Source organism: Acipenser ruthenus, chromosome 24 (assembly GCF_902713425.1).
Source record: "Acipenser ruthenus chromosome 24, fAciRut3.2 maternal haplotype, whole genome shotgun sequence".
NCBI classification, from domain to species: domain Eukaryota; kingdom Metazoa; phylum Chordata; class Actinopteri; order Acipenseriformes; family Acipenseridae; genus Acipenser; species Acipenser ruthenus.
The window spans coordinates 22,225,772-22,243,086 of record NC_081212.1 but is presented as its reverse complement, the minus strand read 5'-3'; the positions used below and the strand labels follow the sequence as shown (position 1 = coordinate 22,243,086).

Here is a 17,315-nt window from a genome sequence, read left to right as displayed (position 1 = left end):
ACACACACACACATTATATATATATATATATATATATATATATATATATATATATATATATATATATATTAGTTGTATTTGAATGGGGTTATTTCAACACAGTTTTACAGTGATGTATAGAATATATTATTTAAAATACCATACATGCTTTATAAAATGATGTAGCACTTTCTTTTCATTGTAAGGGGTGGAACCATATATACAAACACTGTAGTTTCATTTATAACACCTAACTGAAAGAAAAAAAAATCCTTACAAGTTGAGAGCGTTGCTGCCCAGTCCTTGTGACTCACTGACGGGTCTGTCGCCGCTGCTCGCTTGCTATTCATTTTCACGGAATCAGTCTGACTATGATGTGGTTGGTTAAATAGGACACCGTGATCTCCCCCCCCCCCCCCCCCCCCCCCCCCCCCCCCCCCCCCCGTCCACCCTTGATGTGTTAACACAAGGAGTGAACCCGGAAGCTAATATTAAAATGTAGTTTAAGGAGTCTTGAGGCAGTCGCTGTATCATCAGTGGAGGAGATGCGTGCAATCTATAAAGAAATAATCCTGCTCTTTGCATTCACTGTATAGCTTGTAAATGCACCTAAACACACACGGTCAGTGTTACCACGATTAAAACAGCGAATGTGCTTTGTCAATTAGTTCAAATATTTGCACACTTACATTGTCTTGAAATAGGATTTTTAAATGGCAAAATTGTATAGGCTGTATCATATAATGGAAAATGGAACACTGGAACAAGCGTTAATGAGCAGTGCTACTATGTTGAAGGTAATCGTGTTTTATACAATGATATGTTGATGTAATTTTCTTAAATAAAATAGAATTGCTTAATAAGATATTGTATACAGGTAAGGTATACTGAAACACCAACTAAACAAAAAGAAAAAAAATCCATTCGACCCTTTTCCGTATGGATTTGTTGTCGTATAGTGCATATATGATGAAAAACTAAAACCATAAATTAAATGCTATCATATTTAGGCGCATGGCGTCTCTCATACAAAAATACAGTTTGCAGGTTAAAACATGCACAAGCTGTACATTAGACAGGTAGCTATCCTCCTTCATAAAAGTCATGATGTCACGCTGGAGGAGCGGCTTCTGTGTCTGTGTGTGGGTTGTGGGAGGGGGCGCAATGTACCCAATGCGCATGCTCATACTGTTGGAGCCGCAGCTGCAGAGCTGTGGCCAAAGAAATCGAAACAGTACGAGACATGGCTAGAGATGGCGAGGGACACGATCAGACTGCGATCACGGATGCTGATGCTGTTTTAAACAAACGGGGGCCTTAAATTCATATAAAAAAACCCACCATATTAGTAATCATAAAAAATAAGCATTTCAAAGGAAACCAATTCCGCTGTTCTAATGTGAAGACTTCTTTGGACCTTTCTCAAACAGACAAGATAGATGTTTTGTTCACACGCTTGCACGAATAATAATGAATGCTCAGCTGACGATGGAGAATATTGGCGATCTGCACGGGGTGAGCCATGAGCAGGTGCCAACTACGGCTGATCTGATGAGCAGCAGTAGCCCTCATCACAGAAGCTCGGTGGCCCATCGCAGCAACCACTTGTCAGTCCACGCTCGCTCCATGGGCATGGCATCCATTCTGGATGGCGGCGACTACCATCACCATCGGCCCCCGGATCACGCTTTAACGGGGCACCTGCACCCCACCATGACCATGGCTTGCGAGGCACCCCCCGGTATGAGCATGAGCAGCACCTACACCACTTTAACCCCTCTGCAGTCGCTACCTCCCATCTCGACGGTCTCCGACAAGTTTCCCCATCATCATCACCACCATCATCATCATCATCACCCTCACCAGCGGATTCCAGGCAACGTGAGCGGCAGTTTTACACTGATGAGGGACGACAGGGCACTGGCTTCTATGAACAATCTTTACACCCCATACCACAAGGATGTCACTGGCATGGGGCAAAGCCTGTCTCCCTTGTCAGGGTCCGGGCTGGGAGGCATCCACAACTCCCAGCAGGGTCTACCACCTTATGCCCACCCTGGCGCCACCATGCCCACTGAGAAGATGCTGACACCCAACGGATTTGAAGCCCACCACCCTGCCATGCTAGCAAGGCATGGGGATCAGCACATGACCGCTTCTTCAGCGGGTATGGTGCAAATCAACGGAATCCATCATCACCACCACTTAAATGCCCAAAGTCATGGCCAGGTGTTGGGTTCCACCAGGGAGCATAATGCATCCTCTCTGTCTGGATCGCAGGGCAACAATGGGGGCAATTCAGGGCAAATGGAAGAAGTCAATACCAAAGAAGTAGCCCAGAGGATCACCACCGAGCTTAAAAGGTACAGCATCCCCCAGGCCATCTTTGCCCAGAGGGTACTGTGCCGATCGCAAGGGACCCTCTCTGACCTGCTAAGGAACCCCAAACCTTGGAGCAAGCTCAAGTCTGGCCGGGAGACTTTTCGGAGAATGTGGAAGTGGCTTCAAGAGCCGGAATTCCAAAGAATGTCCGCTCTCAGGCTTGCAGGTGAGGGAATAATAATTGACATTTACTGACGTGTGACAATTTTGTTTTGTACTTGCTGTTTCCGTCTATTGAACAGGATAGTAACATAAGCAAGGACATGGTAAAGTATAAGCTCCATTTCTTAGCTGCATGTTATTAAAGTTCTGTGAAGTAATGATTTCCTTTTAGAAATTCTACAGTGCAATCTAGTATGCGTTGCAGCGTTTTCGAGAGTTTTGTAGCTTGTCTTCTCAAAAACCTGAGGTTATGTTTTCAATTTGAAATATCGACCCATGGGTTCTTTGGAACGTGATACTACAGCTATAAATCGTTATGACGGTTCTTGCTTTATATACAACTTGAGTGGTTTTAAATATGTGAGCTACATGGCATAGTAAATATTTAGCAATAAACCGGTAATGAACAGAATAAATAAATAAATACTAATACTAATAAAAACACCCAAGATACTTTGTTTAATGTTGATGTGCATTTGTTCGTCATGTACAATATAGCTTCGTCTATTGCGGTGTACGATCTTTCTATTGTTCACAGCTGGTCCTAGATCCAACATTGGGTAGACTAAGGAGTATCTTCTTATGGATAGGGGTATATATATATGCATATAATACCAGACTTGTGTGTTTTTATTGTCGAAAATATGTTTATACACCATCAAAGCAAATTAGAAATTAAATGCTTTTTGCAAGTGAAGTGTTCTAAAATGTTTTTAAAGGCATATTATACATTTTAAAATACATTTTTTTGTATTATTATTATTATTATTATTATTATTATTATTATTATTATTATTATTATTATTATTATTATTATTATTATTATTTTAGGAAACCTGAGTTTGTAATTGGTTGTTTGAATGTAGTTGGATAGATGACAAAGGACATTGTAGCTCTCCTGGTCTTTTCAAATCACTGGCGCGCGCCGTATTCACGTGTTAGCTGTTTGCATTTTTTTTTTAATTTTGTTGTTTTGCTTGTGTGGATAGCATGTTTGGATCCAGTGACGTGGTCCTGAGTGAGGTTTTGTTAATTAACTGATAGGTCTCCATTAATTTGTCCCTGGAGAATGAGAGACAGTCAATCTGAGCGCGAGTCAGGGGCACTGATCCGTTTCACAGAGAGAAAGAGAGCCATTTCTCCTTCATGTGCACAAAGGAAAGTTAATCTTTACCCAATACTCGCGTCTTGGTGGAAATAAATTCTTCTATAATGCAATTTACGCAAACCTTTTTTTTAATTGTATGTGTTTATTTCGATGTAACGTTATATTTAGAAATGCAAAACGTGTGGCTCTGGTCTATTCTGAATCTTAAATTGTGATTTGAAATTATATTTCAGATTTTTACTTTTATTTGAGCATATACTCATATTATGTTTTCCAAACAGAAAGAGTCATTTTTTCAGCTTGAGTAATTTAGCTTTTGCAATGCTTTTTGTTTTACCTTTTGAGAAACTAATCATGGAGTTTAGTTGCTCCTTAAATTATAACCTTGGCGGCTGACATGAAATGTGAAATGTAGAACGGCGACCTCATAGACTGCAAAACAGCCCACTAAAGCATAACAGCACTCAAGCTTGTTTCCTTTGATCCTGAGGATATTTTTACGACAATTTGGTGGACCCCAGTCTCCATTCATTTGCATGGATCAATACTGGAAACAGCCACTTGAATTAGAATATGTTGTTGGAGACTCTTGTTGCTGTTATCAGAAGGTAAACGCTGGCAATTCAGACTATCTGACCCTGTGTTAAATAAAGAATAGGGTCAAGTCCCGGTTTTCAAAAAGAGAGATACCCTCACAGTGTTTCTATTGTTCGCTTTAAACCTGATTCACTTATAGAATGCATTCCAATTTGTGGCTTGTTAAATACTTAATTAATCTTAATATGTGTTGTATTATAAAATAGTACAATTATATATATATATATATATATATATATATATATATATATATATATATATATATATATATATATATATATATATACACACACAATCATATGTAATACATGAACACTCATGCATGTATTAATGTATTAATATTATAACATTTATCACCAATCACGCATTAAAACAGATAAGATCCTATATGTATGCACCATACATATAATGCTAGAATAATTCAATTCTGCATGACATTACCTTTACCTTTTTTCCAGCACGTTGCGTAAAGTTACGTAAGTGAATACTGTGGTTCATTAAATGTAGTGAGATCCTAATGAATCAAATAGGATAATCTGTATTTCTAGACCTGGAAATGTTTTACCATAAACAATGCAAAGATAAAAAATCTGGACGATTAAAATAATGACAAAAAGTACACGTAACATGTAAGGTACCATTTCCTATAGTAGCAAGCCTTCAGGACGCAGACATATAGAAGATATTATTGATCTGATATACAGAGTTCAGAAAGTATGTGATCAGCCTACTAAGAGGTAAAATATAAAATTAATATTGATTATTTAAATCCACATTTTCGATTTTACCACCATGTATGTAATGTTTTGCTGGCACGGAATATACGCAGTTGTTTGGCTTTCTGCATTGTTCAAAAGGAAGCTGTTTTACTTGCATTTTCCTTTCTTCCCTTAAAAAAAAGATCGAAAACCAATCCGCACCACCGGTAGTCCAACGGTGTTGTTCATCTCTTTTGCTGATTGCTTGCCCCTTCCAGTAACCCCTGGAGGGCACCCTACCTTCAAGATTAAATGGAAGCTCCTGCAAACAGAGAAAAATGGGTAGTTACACGAAAGAAATATTGAGGTCTCGACAGCTCCCGGGCTGTCTCTCCAAATGTAAACAACGCTGCTAATTGCAAGACTGACCCCTTTCAGCCTCCATCTTGTCCTTTTATTTTCTCATATCGCTCTATAACTTTTCCTACAACAGCTTTAACATAATGTCTGCATTGGCACGTTTTGAGAAGCAAAATGTATATTTTCTATATAGAAACCGTGTTACTGTACACCATTCAATTTGGTTGTTATAAATGCGTTTACAGTAGTACTTACTAGGTAATCGAACGAGAATATGAAGTTCAATAAACTTGCTATATTTAACATAACTACTTTGACTTCGATGGATTTTTTTTCTTCATTTTAAATATCTTTTCATTTTTTTCTTTATTATCATTATTTTTAATAGTTTTTCTCTCTTTTCTCCCGTCAGCAATATAAAGGTTGGCTTTAAGGTTACGGTGATCTAATTCGTTAGCATAATCATTAATATTGATTTCAATGATTTAAAATAAATGGAAGTATTGAGAAGGGGTGAATTATAGAGAATATCCCACTGTCTATATAAAAAGTAAAACAAAAATCTAATTAAATTAAATAAGTACATTCATGCTTGTGTGTATATTCAGGGACACACCAGATTTAACGTAACATATCTAAGTATATTAAACACGCTTTTCTAATTGTATAACAAAATATAACGCATCTTTAAGCTTATTTATTATAAATATTTTTTAATATGAATTATTATTTTAGAAATTAGTTATTTCCTTAAAAACCGAACTAAGCTTTCTATGCAAATGTATTTAAACATCATATATATATATATATATATATATATATATATATATATATATATATATGAGAGAGAATCTTTATTTTAAAGTATTACAACCTTACAGTAGACATGGCACCTCAATAGTTAGTAGGCCTAATAAATATTAAAATTTGTGAGTTGACATTCTGTTATTATTTCTTCATTGGTGTGTGATATATATATATATATATATATATATATATATATATATATATATATATATATATATATATATATAAAATAAATTAATTAAACAACAATCCGCCAAAATATATTGTAATTATGAAAACAAAACAACATTTATAAACTTAAAATAATTCCAGATTATGGTTTTAGAACTTTAGGCCTACCAGTTGTTTACACTCTGAATTCCCGGTATGTTTCAATTCTAAGCGATATAGATAATATGAATATGTGTTGATATGTACTGCTATTGGAATGTATCTATTCTATGTCGATATACCTCGTGGTGCGGGTAAATAATAATTCAAAACAGATCATTAGACACGACTTTATTGTGTTTACATTCATATATTTGCTTTATCAATGCAAGTTTGTTTTTTTAGTTACCTTAAAAGCATTTTTCCATTTTTCTAACTTGATAAGGCTTAGCAGGAAACACGACATTACATTTGAACATATGTTTATTTTAACAAATTACCTCATTTTATATCGTGTTGCTTCAATTTTTTTAACCTGTAGTTGCATGTGAACATAATATACACCTCATTCATTTCTGTCAACCACATCCGTTGTAACAATTCTTGCCAAATTGTAGCTGCATTTGTGAATTACATTTGTTTTAATACATACACTCATGTAGAAGAGCAGGTGTTTTTTTCTTTCTTTCTGTTGTAAGCTAATATTTAACTGCTCACGGTATATCTTAGAGATAAAGCGTTTGACATACAAATCGCCTGCGAAATTGTGAAACAATAATCATTTTAGCAACACAATCTTACTTAATAAATGTAAAGCTTCTTAGTATTTGGTAGCAATCAAGCAGAAAAACAGTTATGAGACGTATGGGGGTCCGCGGTGGGGCGAGGCGGGGTACAGACCCAGTTATCCTACTGGCTCTGGGAAAATACTCCACCTGGGAGACTCCTGATTTTTCTGTCACAGTGTCCTTGCGGGCTGCTTGATTTATAACCAGCTAATATAAAGCGTCGTTTGCTTTTTTTGTTAATATTTATCTAAACCTGGGATATCTATACACAATGTTTGCGCCTGCACAGTCCAAGATAACCTCAACGTGGATGACGTTCAAAATAATTTTACATTTAATTACAATTCTGCCTATTAAAATTCCCTTTATCAAGGGGAAAAAAGAAACCCTCTTTCGTGAATATTATAAATAGAGGCCAAGCATAGCTTAACACGGTGGAACGTTTTATATGCGTAAAACACATAAGAATTCAGCTGGTTTACAGTAACTATTTAGAATAACTAGGCATTTGATGCTGGGAACACATGCCGGTAACAAATACGCGATGGATTAAATTTAAAGCGCTATCTGCTTATATCTACTTTGATTGGAGTGATTGGTTCTGTAAAATGGCGTGGAAGCAATTAGAAAAGGTCACCCCATACAGGAGGCGATAAAGTCGGTGGTGCTAATGTGTGATTGTTAAGGTTTTCTTGAACGTAGAATACAGCACAATAAATTAAACGGCTAATATAATACCAACAAATTATACATCGTTTGTTTGTTACTAAAATTTGCTTTAAGTTTATAATATGTACTGTAACTACATAATAGCTTGCACAGGTGGTTAAACGTTTGGTTGATGTAAAAAAAGCGTGTGTATTATATATATATATATATATATATATATATATATATATATATATATATATATATTCCCATACTGGATAACAAGATAACTAACATAGTTACAGCATTTTCGCGTGCTGTATTTGTGTCCATGGCCTACATTTAGTGGGACAGGTTCAGGTTATTTATTTACAGTATTCAACACACACACACACACATACACACACACACACACACACACACACACACACACACACACACACACACACACACACACACACACACACACACACACAGCGGTCACTCTTTCACAGCACAACTGCGGCATCTGCCGGGCATCTGTGGCTCATGCAACTATACGTACCATGACCGAGGTCCTTAATAAAGTAAGGTATGTTGGTAAATACTGGTTTAATCGCTCACCTGCTTAAAAAAAAAAAAAAAAAAAGAGCACACATTCTAATTTACTTGTGACATTTCATTCCTCAAATTATCTTTTTTTTTTTTTTTTTTAAAAAGCAAATCATACAGACTAGATTAATTGTTTAGTTGTAAAGTTAAACCCTTGCACACGCCCAAAAGCACTTCAACATTATGCTATAATTATGTACGACCAGAACTCCAGGCCCGGATTTCCCCATCCCAGCGTGTTGCCTATTTCAGCACCATGGACAGTTCTCTGTAGCAGCATAATCAGTGTTTACAAAAGTACTACGAAATGCTCCTGTCAGGAGAACTGAGGAAGACAGCACCTCCGGTCACTTTTTTTTTAAAAGTAACAAAAACGCTTATTCACTGCCAAACATGAACTACTTTAGATGTGTAATGGCTGCAGTATAGGATATTGACCTTACGTTTAGGGGTTCGGTGTTGGGAGAGGATTATTTATTGTTTTATTAACCATAATGTGATAACCAATCAGAGTGCAGTGTCGTGACAGGAACATTTGGTGGTACCTTTGTAAGGACAGCGCATAATCCCCCCGGTTTATTGCAGTGGTTGGTTGTACAAATCTCAGATTTTGCTACCTATTGTTAATCTAATCCCGTTTCTTGCTTGCTGCAGGGTAATGCGCCTCCCATTGTTATGGATTTGTCAGGTACAGAGAGCACTTTTTCTGACGTAGGCTATGCAAACAAACCACAGACCTATACTCCCACAGTTACACATGGCAATCAATTGAAAAGCGAGACGTTATTACTTCCCCAATCCTTGTATCCTATTTAATGTGATAAATACACGGTATGCTTTGCTCTTGGCAGTGATGGAACCAATAATGTGCGGAAACATCGAACTGGCGTGTATACATTTTAAGTGGATAAATTAAACTCCCAATATACATTTGTAGCACGAATTTTTATAAATAACTTTTGTTGTTGTTGTTAAAATGCCTGAATCTTTTTTAGGTCCTAACTCAAAATACCATTGGCGATATATACTCCACCCATACTCTGTGATGTATCCCTATAGTTTATGTATTTATTTAAATACTGGATGCACACCGGTCTTTATTTAGTATGACTCTAGTTTTGAATATCTGTGTAACTGCGCTAAAGGCTCGAATCCCATTGTAAATGCTTGAGGTAAGAGAGGGTCGGTATGGAGGGCTACTTAACTGATGGGTATTTTAACTTAAACTGTGAATGTCCAAAGACTTCACATTGCAGCAGTGTATCTGAAGGGCAGATAAAATCGTCTGTTTTAATTTATTATTCGTTATAAAATGTATACCGCCATCCTTTTACGGCAATGAAGATCCAATTAATTTGATATATTGATCATAATTGATGCCAAGCAATGAATTATCTTCCAAGACAATTTAGTTAACTTTGTTTGCTGTACAATTTTATGCGGGAAAACCACATGAGCAATACATTTACAATCAATATTTACATTTTAAGTGTCATTAAACCAAATAAAACATTTTATTAATTGACTGTCAGATATTCTTGCTGGTTATTTCAATGCATAATACCCTTTTCATTACCTATCCTTTTTAAAGCTACATTTGCACAAACCTATAAAAACCTTACACACCAGTTTGTTTTATTTCCTTATGGTCCAAACTGCATTTTGAGAAATTAGCTGGACTTCTAATTTTAGGAATACCATCAATAATATGTAGAGCACTTATAAATAAAACATACAGAAAGAAGGAATTTGTGTTCATATGTTTCTTCACATAGTATTACAACTGTAATATGCTCAATTGGGTAGTAATCCCTGTGGGCAAAGAGCCTTGGCATTTAAAAAAATAGTGATTAGGTGAATATTTTGCATCTGTTCACCTGTTTATCGGAAAGGGCTAACCCTCACCTTTTTAAATGTGTCATTACAGCAGGTTTGAATAAGGAGAAATAGTTAGGTAAACATTGTTATCTAAGCTCAGTCATACATAACCTTGAGCATTAGCTCAATTAAAACAAGTTTGTGAATATACAGTAGCTTACCAATAAGTGCTTACCTGTTTTAGAAACTCGTTTTTAAGAACTAGTGTTTAGCAGGCACCTATAGTAACTTTAACAGTTTCCAGTTTTTAAGATGTCACACAATGAATAGCGTGACTAAGTATGACATTATGATGTATTCACCATCAAATAACATGGTAGTGTAAAACCTACAAGAAACTAAGTCATGCAGACTAATATCCATGAGTGGTTTGAAATGAAAAAGGTCTACAAATGTCTTATATTCATTAAACCATCTGCATATTTTCATCAGTGTTCTCATGATGTATTTCTTAGATCCTCTTTTCGTGAAGCTTGAACTCGGTGTGTTGCAGTATTTATTTATGAATACTTTCTTGCTGTGATATATTATTTGTACCTGATCTAACAGAATATTGACAATTTACACATTCTCGTGTTTCCTTTCCAGCATGCAAAAGAAAAGAACAAGAGCATGGGAAGGGGGACAGAGGAAGCGCGTCCAAAAAGCCCAGGCTGGTCTTCACAGATGTTCAACGTCGAACTCTACATGCAATATTCAAAGAAAACAAGCGCCCATCCAAAGAATTGCAAATAACCATTTCCCAGCAGCTGGGTCTGGAGCTGACCACGGTCAGCAACTTCTTTATGAATGCACGCAGGAGGAGCCTGGATAAGTGGCTGGACGATGGCAGCTCCAACTCAGCCAACTCCTCTTCCTCATCAAGCACTTGTACCAAAGCATGAAGGAATAACCACGGACTGAATCTCGGTGGAAAAGCTTTAAAAACAAAGGCCAGGACCTCAAGATGCAGGTTTATCCTTTAAAACTGTTTAAAATAATAAAAAAAAGACATTACGATATTTATAATATCCAAAGAAAACCAAAGACTTCTTTCATCTGCATTAAGATGTTGTTCTGCAACACACTTTAGTAGGACATCTTGCAAAAAAACACTGGTCCGTACACCTTCATCCATGATCATCGTACAACGTATTTGGCTGTTATGGTGGTTTGCAGCATAGTGGTTCTTGTCATTGAATGGACATTACCCCAAAATGTGAGCCATTTTATTTCATTTGAAATAATATGAAGGTGTATGATGTAAAAAAACAAAAAAAAACAACAAAAACAAAACACTGTGTACATACCAGTGGTTGGAGACATTGTCAGGACTGGTCTGCAGAGTAGGCTGTACAATGGTATAACTCGAATGTTGTGGAGTCGTATGTGTACCTTTGAATATTCATTCGATTCCAGTCTGTCGGTACTTGAAGCTGGGAACTCAAAGATCTGGCTATAGTGTTCAAACTTGGTGGAGCCATTTTGAATATCGCCTAATAGTGCTTTCTCACTGTTTGTTAAGAAGTATCCAGGAGGGGAAAAAAATTCACAAAACATAGAAAACATAACTTAAAATATTATAACATACCAAAGAAAAAATAAGTTATTTTTCAAAGCAGATAACCCAAAGAGTATTTTTTACAAAGAACCAATAGTTTTTGGTTAGGTGTGCAGTCTTTATCACAGAGGGGGTCAGTAAGACTGTTAAATACAATGCATTACATTTTCCTACATATACTTTTGACCAACAGTTTCATATTAAGGCATTAGGTATTGTAACAGATACTTCCAAATATACAAAAACAAGTCTCCCTGCATTATTTATTAAAAAAAAATTCACATATTTGTATATAGGTACCAATAATGACAATGTTATTAGTGTACCATTTATAGGTCAATGTATACAGAGCACTTCTTTCAGACAGACAAAATACCATGCTGTTTATGAATTAACATTTTAAAATTACACTTTACTGCACAATTTCGATCATATTTCATTGTGTATCAATATACTTTCCATACACTGCTTTATTATTATTATTAACACATATATAACAGCAATATATTCAGGACACATGGAAAGGGTGTATTATTTACTTGTGGTGCATGTCATCAGGTGTTAATGGAAAATTAAGGCCCTATATAATAAACATGTATTTTCTTTTCAATGTTATATTACAGACACTATGAAATACCAGCTGCTAATGACCAAAGAGATAACCTGACTCACCAGCATTCAACGTTTATCATGACATGGATGTAAAATATGTTATTCATGCCTTTACAATACTATTGGAGTGCAAGTGTAAAATCACCTTAAACCAAAGTTCTAATAGTTCCCCGTACCACCATCAGATATTCAATGACCAATTGAAATCTGGCCATTAGGATAAAAACAATGTGTTAAGGAAGCCATTCAACCCTATTCAAACTGACCAGCTGAAATTACAATCAAAGATTTCACCTACAGAATGAAAAATACCTATTTTTGTTAGGTAAAGGCAAACCTTTCTATAAAATAAATGCGCCAGTGGCTTACAATATACAATATTTTAGGATTATGCATATTAAAACATTGATGTAATAATGACATTACAGCATATGACCAAAAAGCAAGATTCAGTACATTGTTTGATTTGCAAGATAATGTACATCCTTTAACGTCACACTAACATGTTAGTTTATAATTCCTTACAATTGCAGGTTGAAGCTAGTCAAGGCTTTACTATGAACTCAAGTATGTAAACCTGAGCTTGTGGCCTCTATGATTTGTCAAATTAAGCTAAGGTTTGACTGTGTTCATAATAAAACCCAGAAGGGCTCAAACTGCTATACTATAGGCTGAATTTACCAAATATTAATCTGGACTGTGTAAGGCCCTACCTACACAATGGCAATATATACTGATGAATTGATTGCAAAGGGATTCAACTGTATTTAGTAAAATATATACATGCATTTAAATCGTGGTAATCTTAAATGTAAAGTAGCATTGCCCAAGTTAATAATAGAAGCCACAGTACTACTTTATGTTTGATACGCTATGACATGGACATCCAAGAACATTTTTAACAGCAAGCCTGAGCACATGCTGCCTCTTCTCCATGTTTCAGGAAAAGATGTTTCATTGCCAGAGTATAACCAGAGGATAGATTTATTACGATCTTATAAGAAACCCCAATGATCCAAAATGACAACTTTAAATGCAATTACCATACAAGGAATCAAAGGCCTTTTTAATGTACTATGGAGTCCCGTACACTAAGTAAAATGTGTATTTTTTTTTAACCAAAGACAAAGTGACCTCAGTGTTTGGACATTGAACTTATTCTACTCATTAATAATTGTGTTTCAAGCTCCCTTTTTAATAAACTAAAGTATTGTAGTTTTTTTTCTTTTTCTAAATTAATGTATTTTATACTACTTACATTTAAACTACCACTCTGGAAAACAAATGGAAACTATGCGTTTAACAAATGGGAAGAAAGCACTATGTATGCCTTATCATACATATATCATGACCAGGTGTATTCAAATGCAAGAGGCCTGATGAATGGATGGTAGTCCACATTTTTACCACTTTTCTGGCCTTGTTGTTTCTTGTGGTGTGGTTAGCTTTACAAATATATTTGGTAACCATTTACTAGTATTACGATGAAGAAGCAAAGTTAAGAAATAGCTGCTTCCACATGTAAAAAATGTGTAAAGATCTACTATTTATAGTGTGAACCAAAGACGCTACCTCACTCGATTTCCATTCGTGATTTTAATCACATTGATGATACCAAAGAATACCAAAGATTTTTTTCTTGCACGGCCTTCATGAATGAGGTGGTGGATACTTGGCGTCCTTCCTCCTCCCCTTCCCCCTTGACCCTCACTCAGTATAAACTCTCTTCATTGAAAATAAAGCTATAGGCAAACATGTTGCAAACTTTGTAAACTCACAGGACGAGTGCCTTGCTTGAACCAAAGTGTTAAACCGTTGTTGACCTCTATGATCTTACCTTATACTCTTTGAATACCTCAGCCTCTAGAAAGGCCACCATTGAAGAAAAAAAAGGAATAATTCTTTCACCGTGGTGCTTTTGCCTCACAACCATGCAATGAAAACATTCTTTGATACCAAAGGAATTTTTTTTCCACCTTTTTGCTGACAAACCAAAGCTCTTTTCTCCACACCCCCCCACCTTCTCCCTCTGCCCTATGTGTCGCCCCTGGGCATCTCTACCATGCAGGTCGTGCATTTCTTTACCAATGTCTCCGAATACCTCATAGTAATAAATCTTTAGGGTTATGTTGTATAGAGAGTCTATGTGATTAAGGCAGAAGCTAACTAGTTTGATAATTGTTAACGTTACTTCAAAAAAAGCTTTATAATTATTTATTTTGTAGATTTGGCAGAACTGCTCTGTTACGCTCACTGAAGTGTTTCAAAGATCGGCTAGGGTTGCAGGAAAGAAAAACAGACTTATTTTTTATTAAAGTTTCTTTTGTGTGTGTTATTCTAATGATAGTAGACTATTCTTTTTTTACAGGGTAAAACCAACTGCTGTGATAATGTGTTTATAGTTTTACCCTTTTTTCTCTGCCTATGTGTTGTGATTTGGTTAATTTAATTGCGTTTTTGTATTGCTTATTTAATCACTGCTTTCATTTATGCATTTGTAGAAAAATATAGATTTGTATATAGTAGGTTTTGAAAAAAAAAAACAACAACAACAACAACAAAAACAGCCAAAGCTTTATGTTACAACCTTATTTTTTTCATGCTGAGATATGAAGGAGTAGGATTTTTTTATTGCAGGGTGTACCTTCAGAAATATCTTAGCAAGGCACTTCAATAGTGTTAAAAACACTGCCAGATCCCAAAAGAAATTGTCAATGTAAACAAGGTTCAAAGGTGTTACTTTGTTAGTCAGAAGGCAAAGAAGGCAGTGTATGTGTTTTTAAAATTATTTTGACTTTATATTAGCGTTATTTTATGGGTAAGACTGCACATCCAAAGATTTATAAAAAAAAAAAAAAAAAATTGTTTAATGTTGAAAAGCACTGGCATTTGTGAAATAGAACTGTTGAGTTTTTATTTGCCATTCGCACGGGTATAGAAATTAGAGGGCGTAGAGAACTTTGTAGGCAAGCTAACTTGATTTTGGGAATCCTGCTAAATGTACAATCTGAAGCTTTCTAAATTAGGACTCCAAGTCCTGGTCACTTTGCGCTCACATGCACAGAGTGAGATGCGGACTGGGTAGGGCAGCCGGACTGCCAGGTAGCCGTGCCACATTGCTGGGTATATATTTTTTTCATGTGGCACCGCTGTCCAGTTCCATCTAGCATCTATTATTTTTGGTGCGTACTCGTGTAATGATATATAGCAAAGTCTAATAAATCTGTAAAGAAACTTTACAGGGAATCAGTGCACGTTTTTAAGGCTGTGCTGTTTTCCTCTTTTTTATTATTTAAATAACATTTTAAAATAAATTCAGATAAAAACTGGAACCAAAAAAAAAAAAAAAAAAAAGAAATAATCCTTCATTTTTTCATTGAATTTTAGTGAATTGCTTGGTTACAGATTCACTTTTAATATTGTGAATGTTAAAAACTGTGGGATTGTTAAGTGTTTTTCATACCTATGATAGCATAGTGAGATTGATTTTCTCCATCTAAAGTTAGGCCTCAAAGAGGGAAAAATGTACCTTTACTAGCTCTCAGCCCATCAAAGTTCAGTACCTGTAAAAGCACTCAAAATGTGACTACTTGTATTTTTCATCAGTCTTCATCATCTGACATAGAACAAAACATTTACTAATTATACTGTATTATAAAACTAAGAGTTATTATGCCACATATCTGTTGCCCGTTTTAAACCAATGGCAGCACAAATTGAATATAGTAATATGCTTTTAAAGCTTAAATGTTTAAATCGCCAATCATATTTTTTTCAAAGACCAATTGAGGTGCACTTTAGGAAATAAAACATAGATGCTCAGAATAAACCAGAGCACACCTTTCACACTTTCTTGCATACAAAGCCCATACTAACCAATATTGTATAAAATACAACAAGTATAAACAATGTCAAGATCAGTGAACAGAATTCAAAAAGCAGATTTTTATCAAATTGAAAATGACTTCTGAAAGCATTTTGATAATTTGAAACATAAATCATGATAGATCACCACTGTGCATATCTAGTTCCATACATTAAAATTAAGACACATAACAGGCCACGTAGAAGTTTTAATTAGTATTTTCTTATTTTATTAAGGCAGTTAACTCAGTAAATATATATCAAGAGCATATGACAATAATCTATAGTTATGGGGAGAAAAAACAAAACAAAACAAAAAAAAACAGCTTCCCAGGGCTTAATGCATTTAGCTCTCAGTGTATGTTAGCTCAAGCTTTAATTACAGGAAACAGCTGAAGTGTTCATCTTGAAATCCAAAGTATTGTAGTACTGTAGGAAAACTGGACCTCGATCTTCATTCCATTGGTCAAGAATATGGTGATTCTAAAACCAAAGCTTAGCAGGCCTTGCGATTTCCTGCTATGTAAGCAGCTTCACATTTGGTTTCCCACATGCAAGATAGCTTGACTACTAGTAACTGAATGACAACGCCTAAGACAATCATCAGGAAAAAGGTGGTAGGTATAGATTCTCTTCCAAGAGCAAGAAGGAGTTCTTCACAAAAAAAAAACGAAGAGGCTTAGAAGGTTTTGATAAAAGAAAACTTGCTGACATTTTTCATATTAGAAGGCAGTAGTTGTTTATACGTTTGCATCTGCATTTCAGACTAAGTGATTCCTGTATCCGATTACAGTTTATTGCTAATATTTCTGTCAATCTCTCCTCTTAGTCAAGCGCTTCTTATGTATTTCTGTGCTTAGCTACAAAGGGGTAATGCATTAGGCATTATTCACATTTCTTTCTATGTATTTTTTCCTGTAATGCTTTAATATTTCATTTGTAATTTTATTTATTTTTTGTTCAGCTTTGCTGCTGTTCTCACTCAATGCCGTGCAATATCATCTGCTGTGTTTGCTAAGCAAAAAAAAAAAAAAAAAAAGAAAAAAAAAATATAAGCAAGTGATGATGTCATCATGCTTTTTCAGTGTTAAAATGTTTCAGCGTTTATGTAGTCACAAAAATGTAGTAAATAAAAGGTTGGATTTTCCAGC

At 35.4% G+C, this 17,315-nt stretch overlaps 1 protein-coding gene across 1 annotated transcript; it reads left to right on the top strand.

The window, feature by feature from the left end:
- Positions 1-1,221: 1,221 nt before the first annotated feature.
- Positions 1,222-17,219, top strand: LOC117429081 (hepatocyte nuclear factor 6-like). Its single transcript, XM_034048254.2, has 2 exons — positions 1,222-2,527; positions 10,737-17,219. The coding sequence occupies exons 1-2, from the start codon at positions 1,450-1,452 to the stop codon at positions 11,030-11,032; spliced, it is 1,374 nt and encodes a 457-aa protein (XP_033904145.1). The 5' UTR covers positions 1,222-1,449; the 3' UTR covers positions 11,033-17,219.
- Positions 17,220-17,315: the final 96 nt, after the last annotated feature.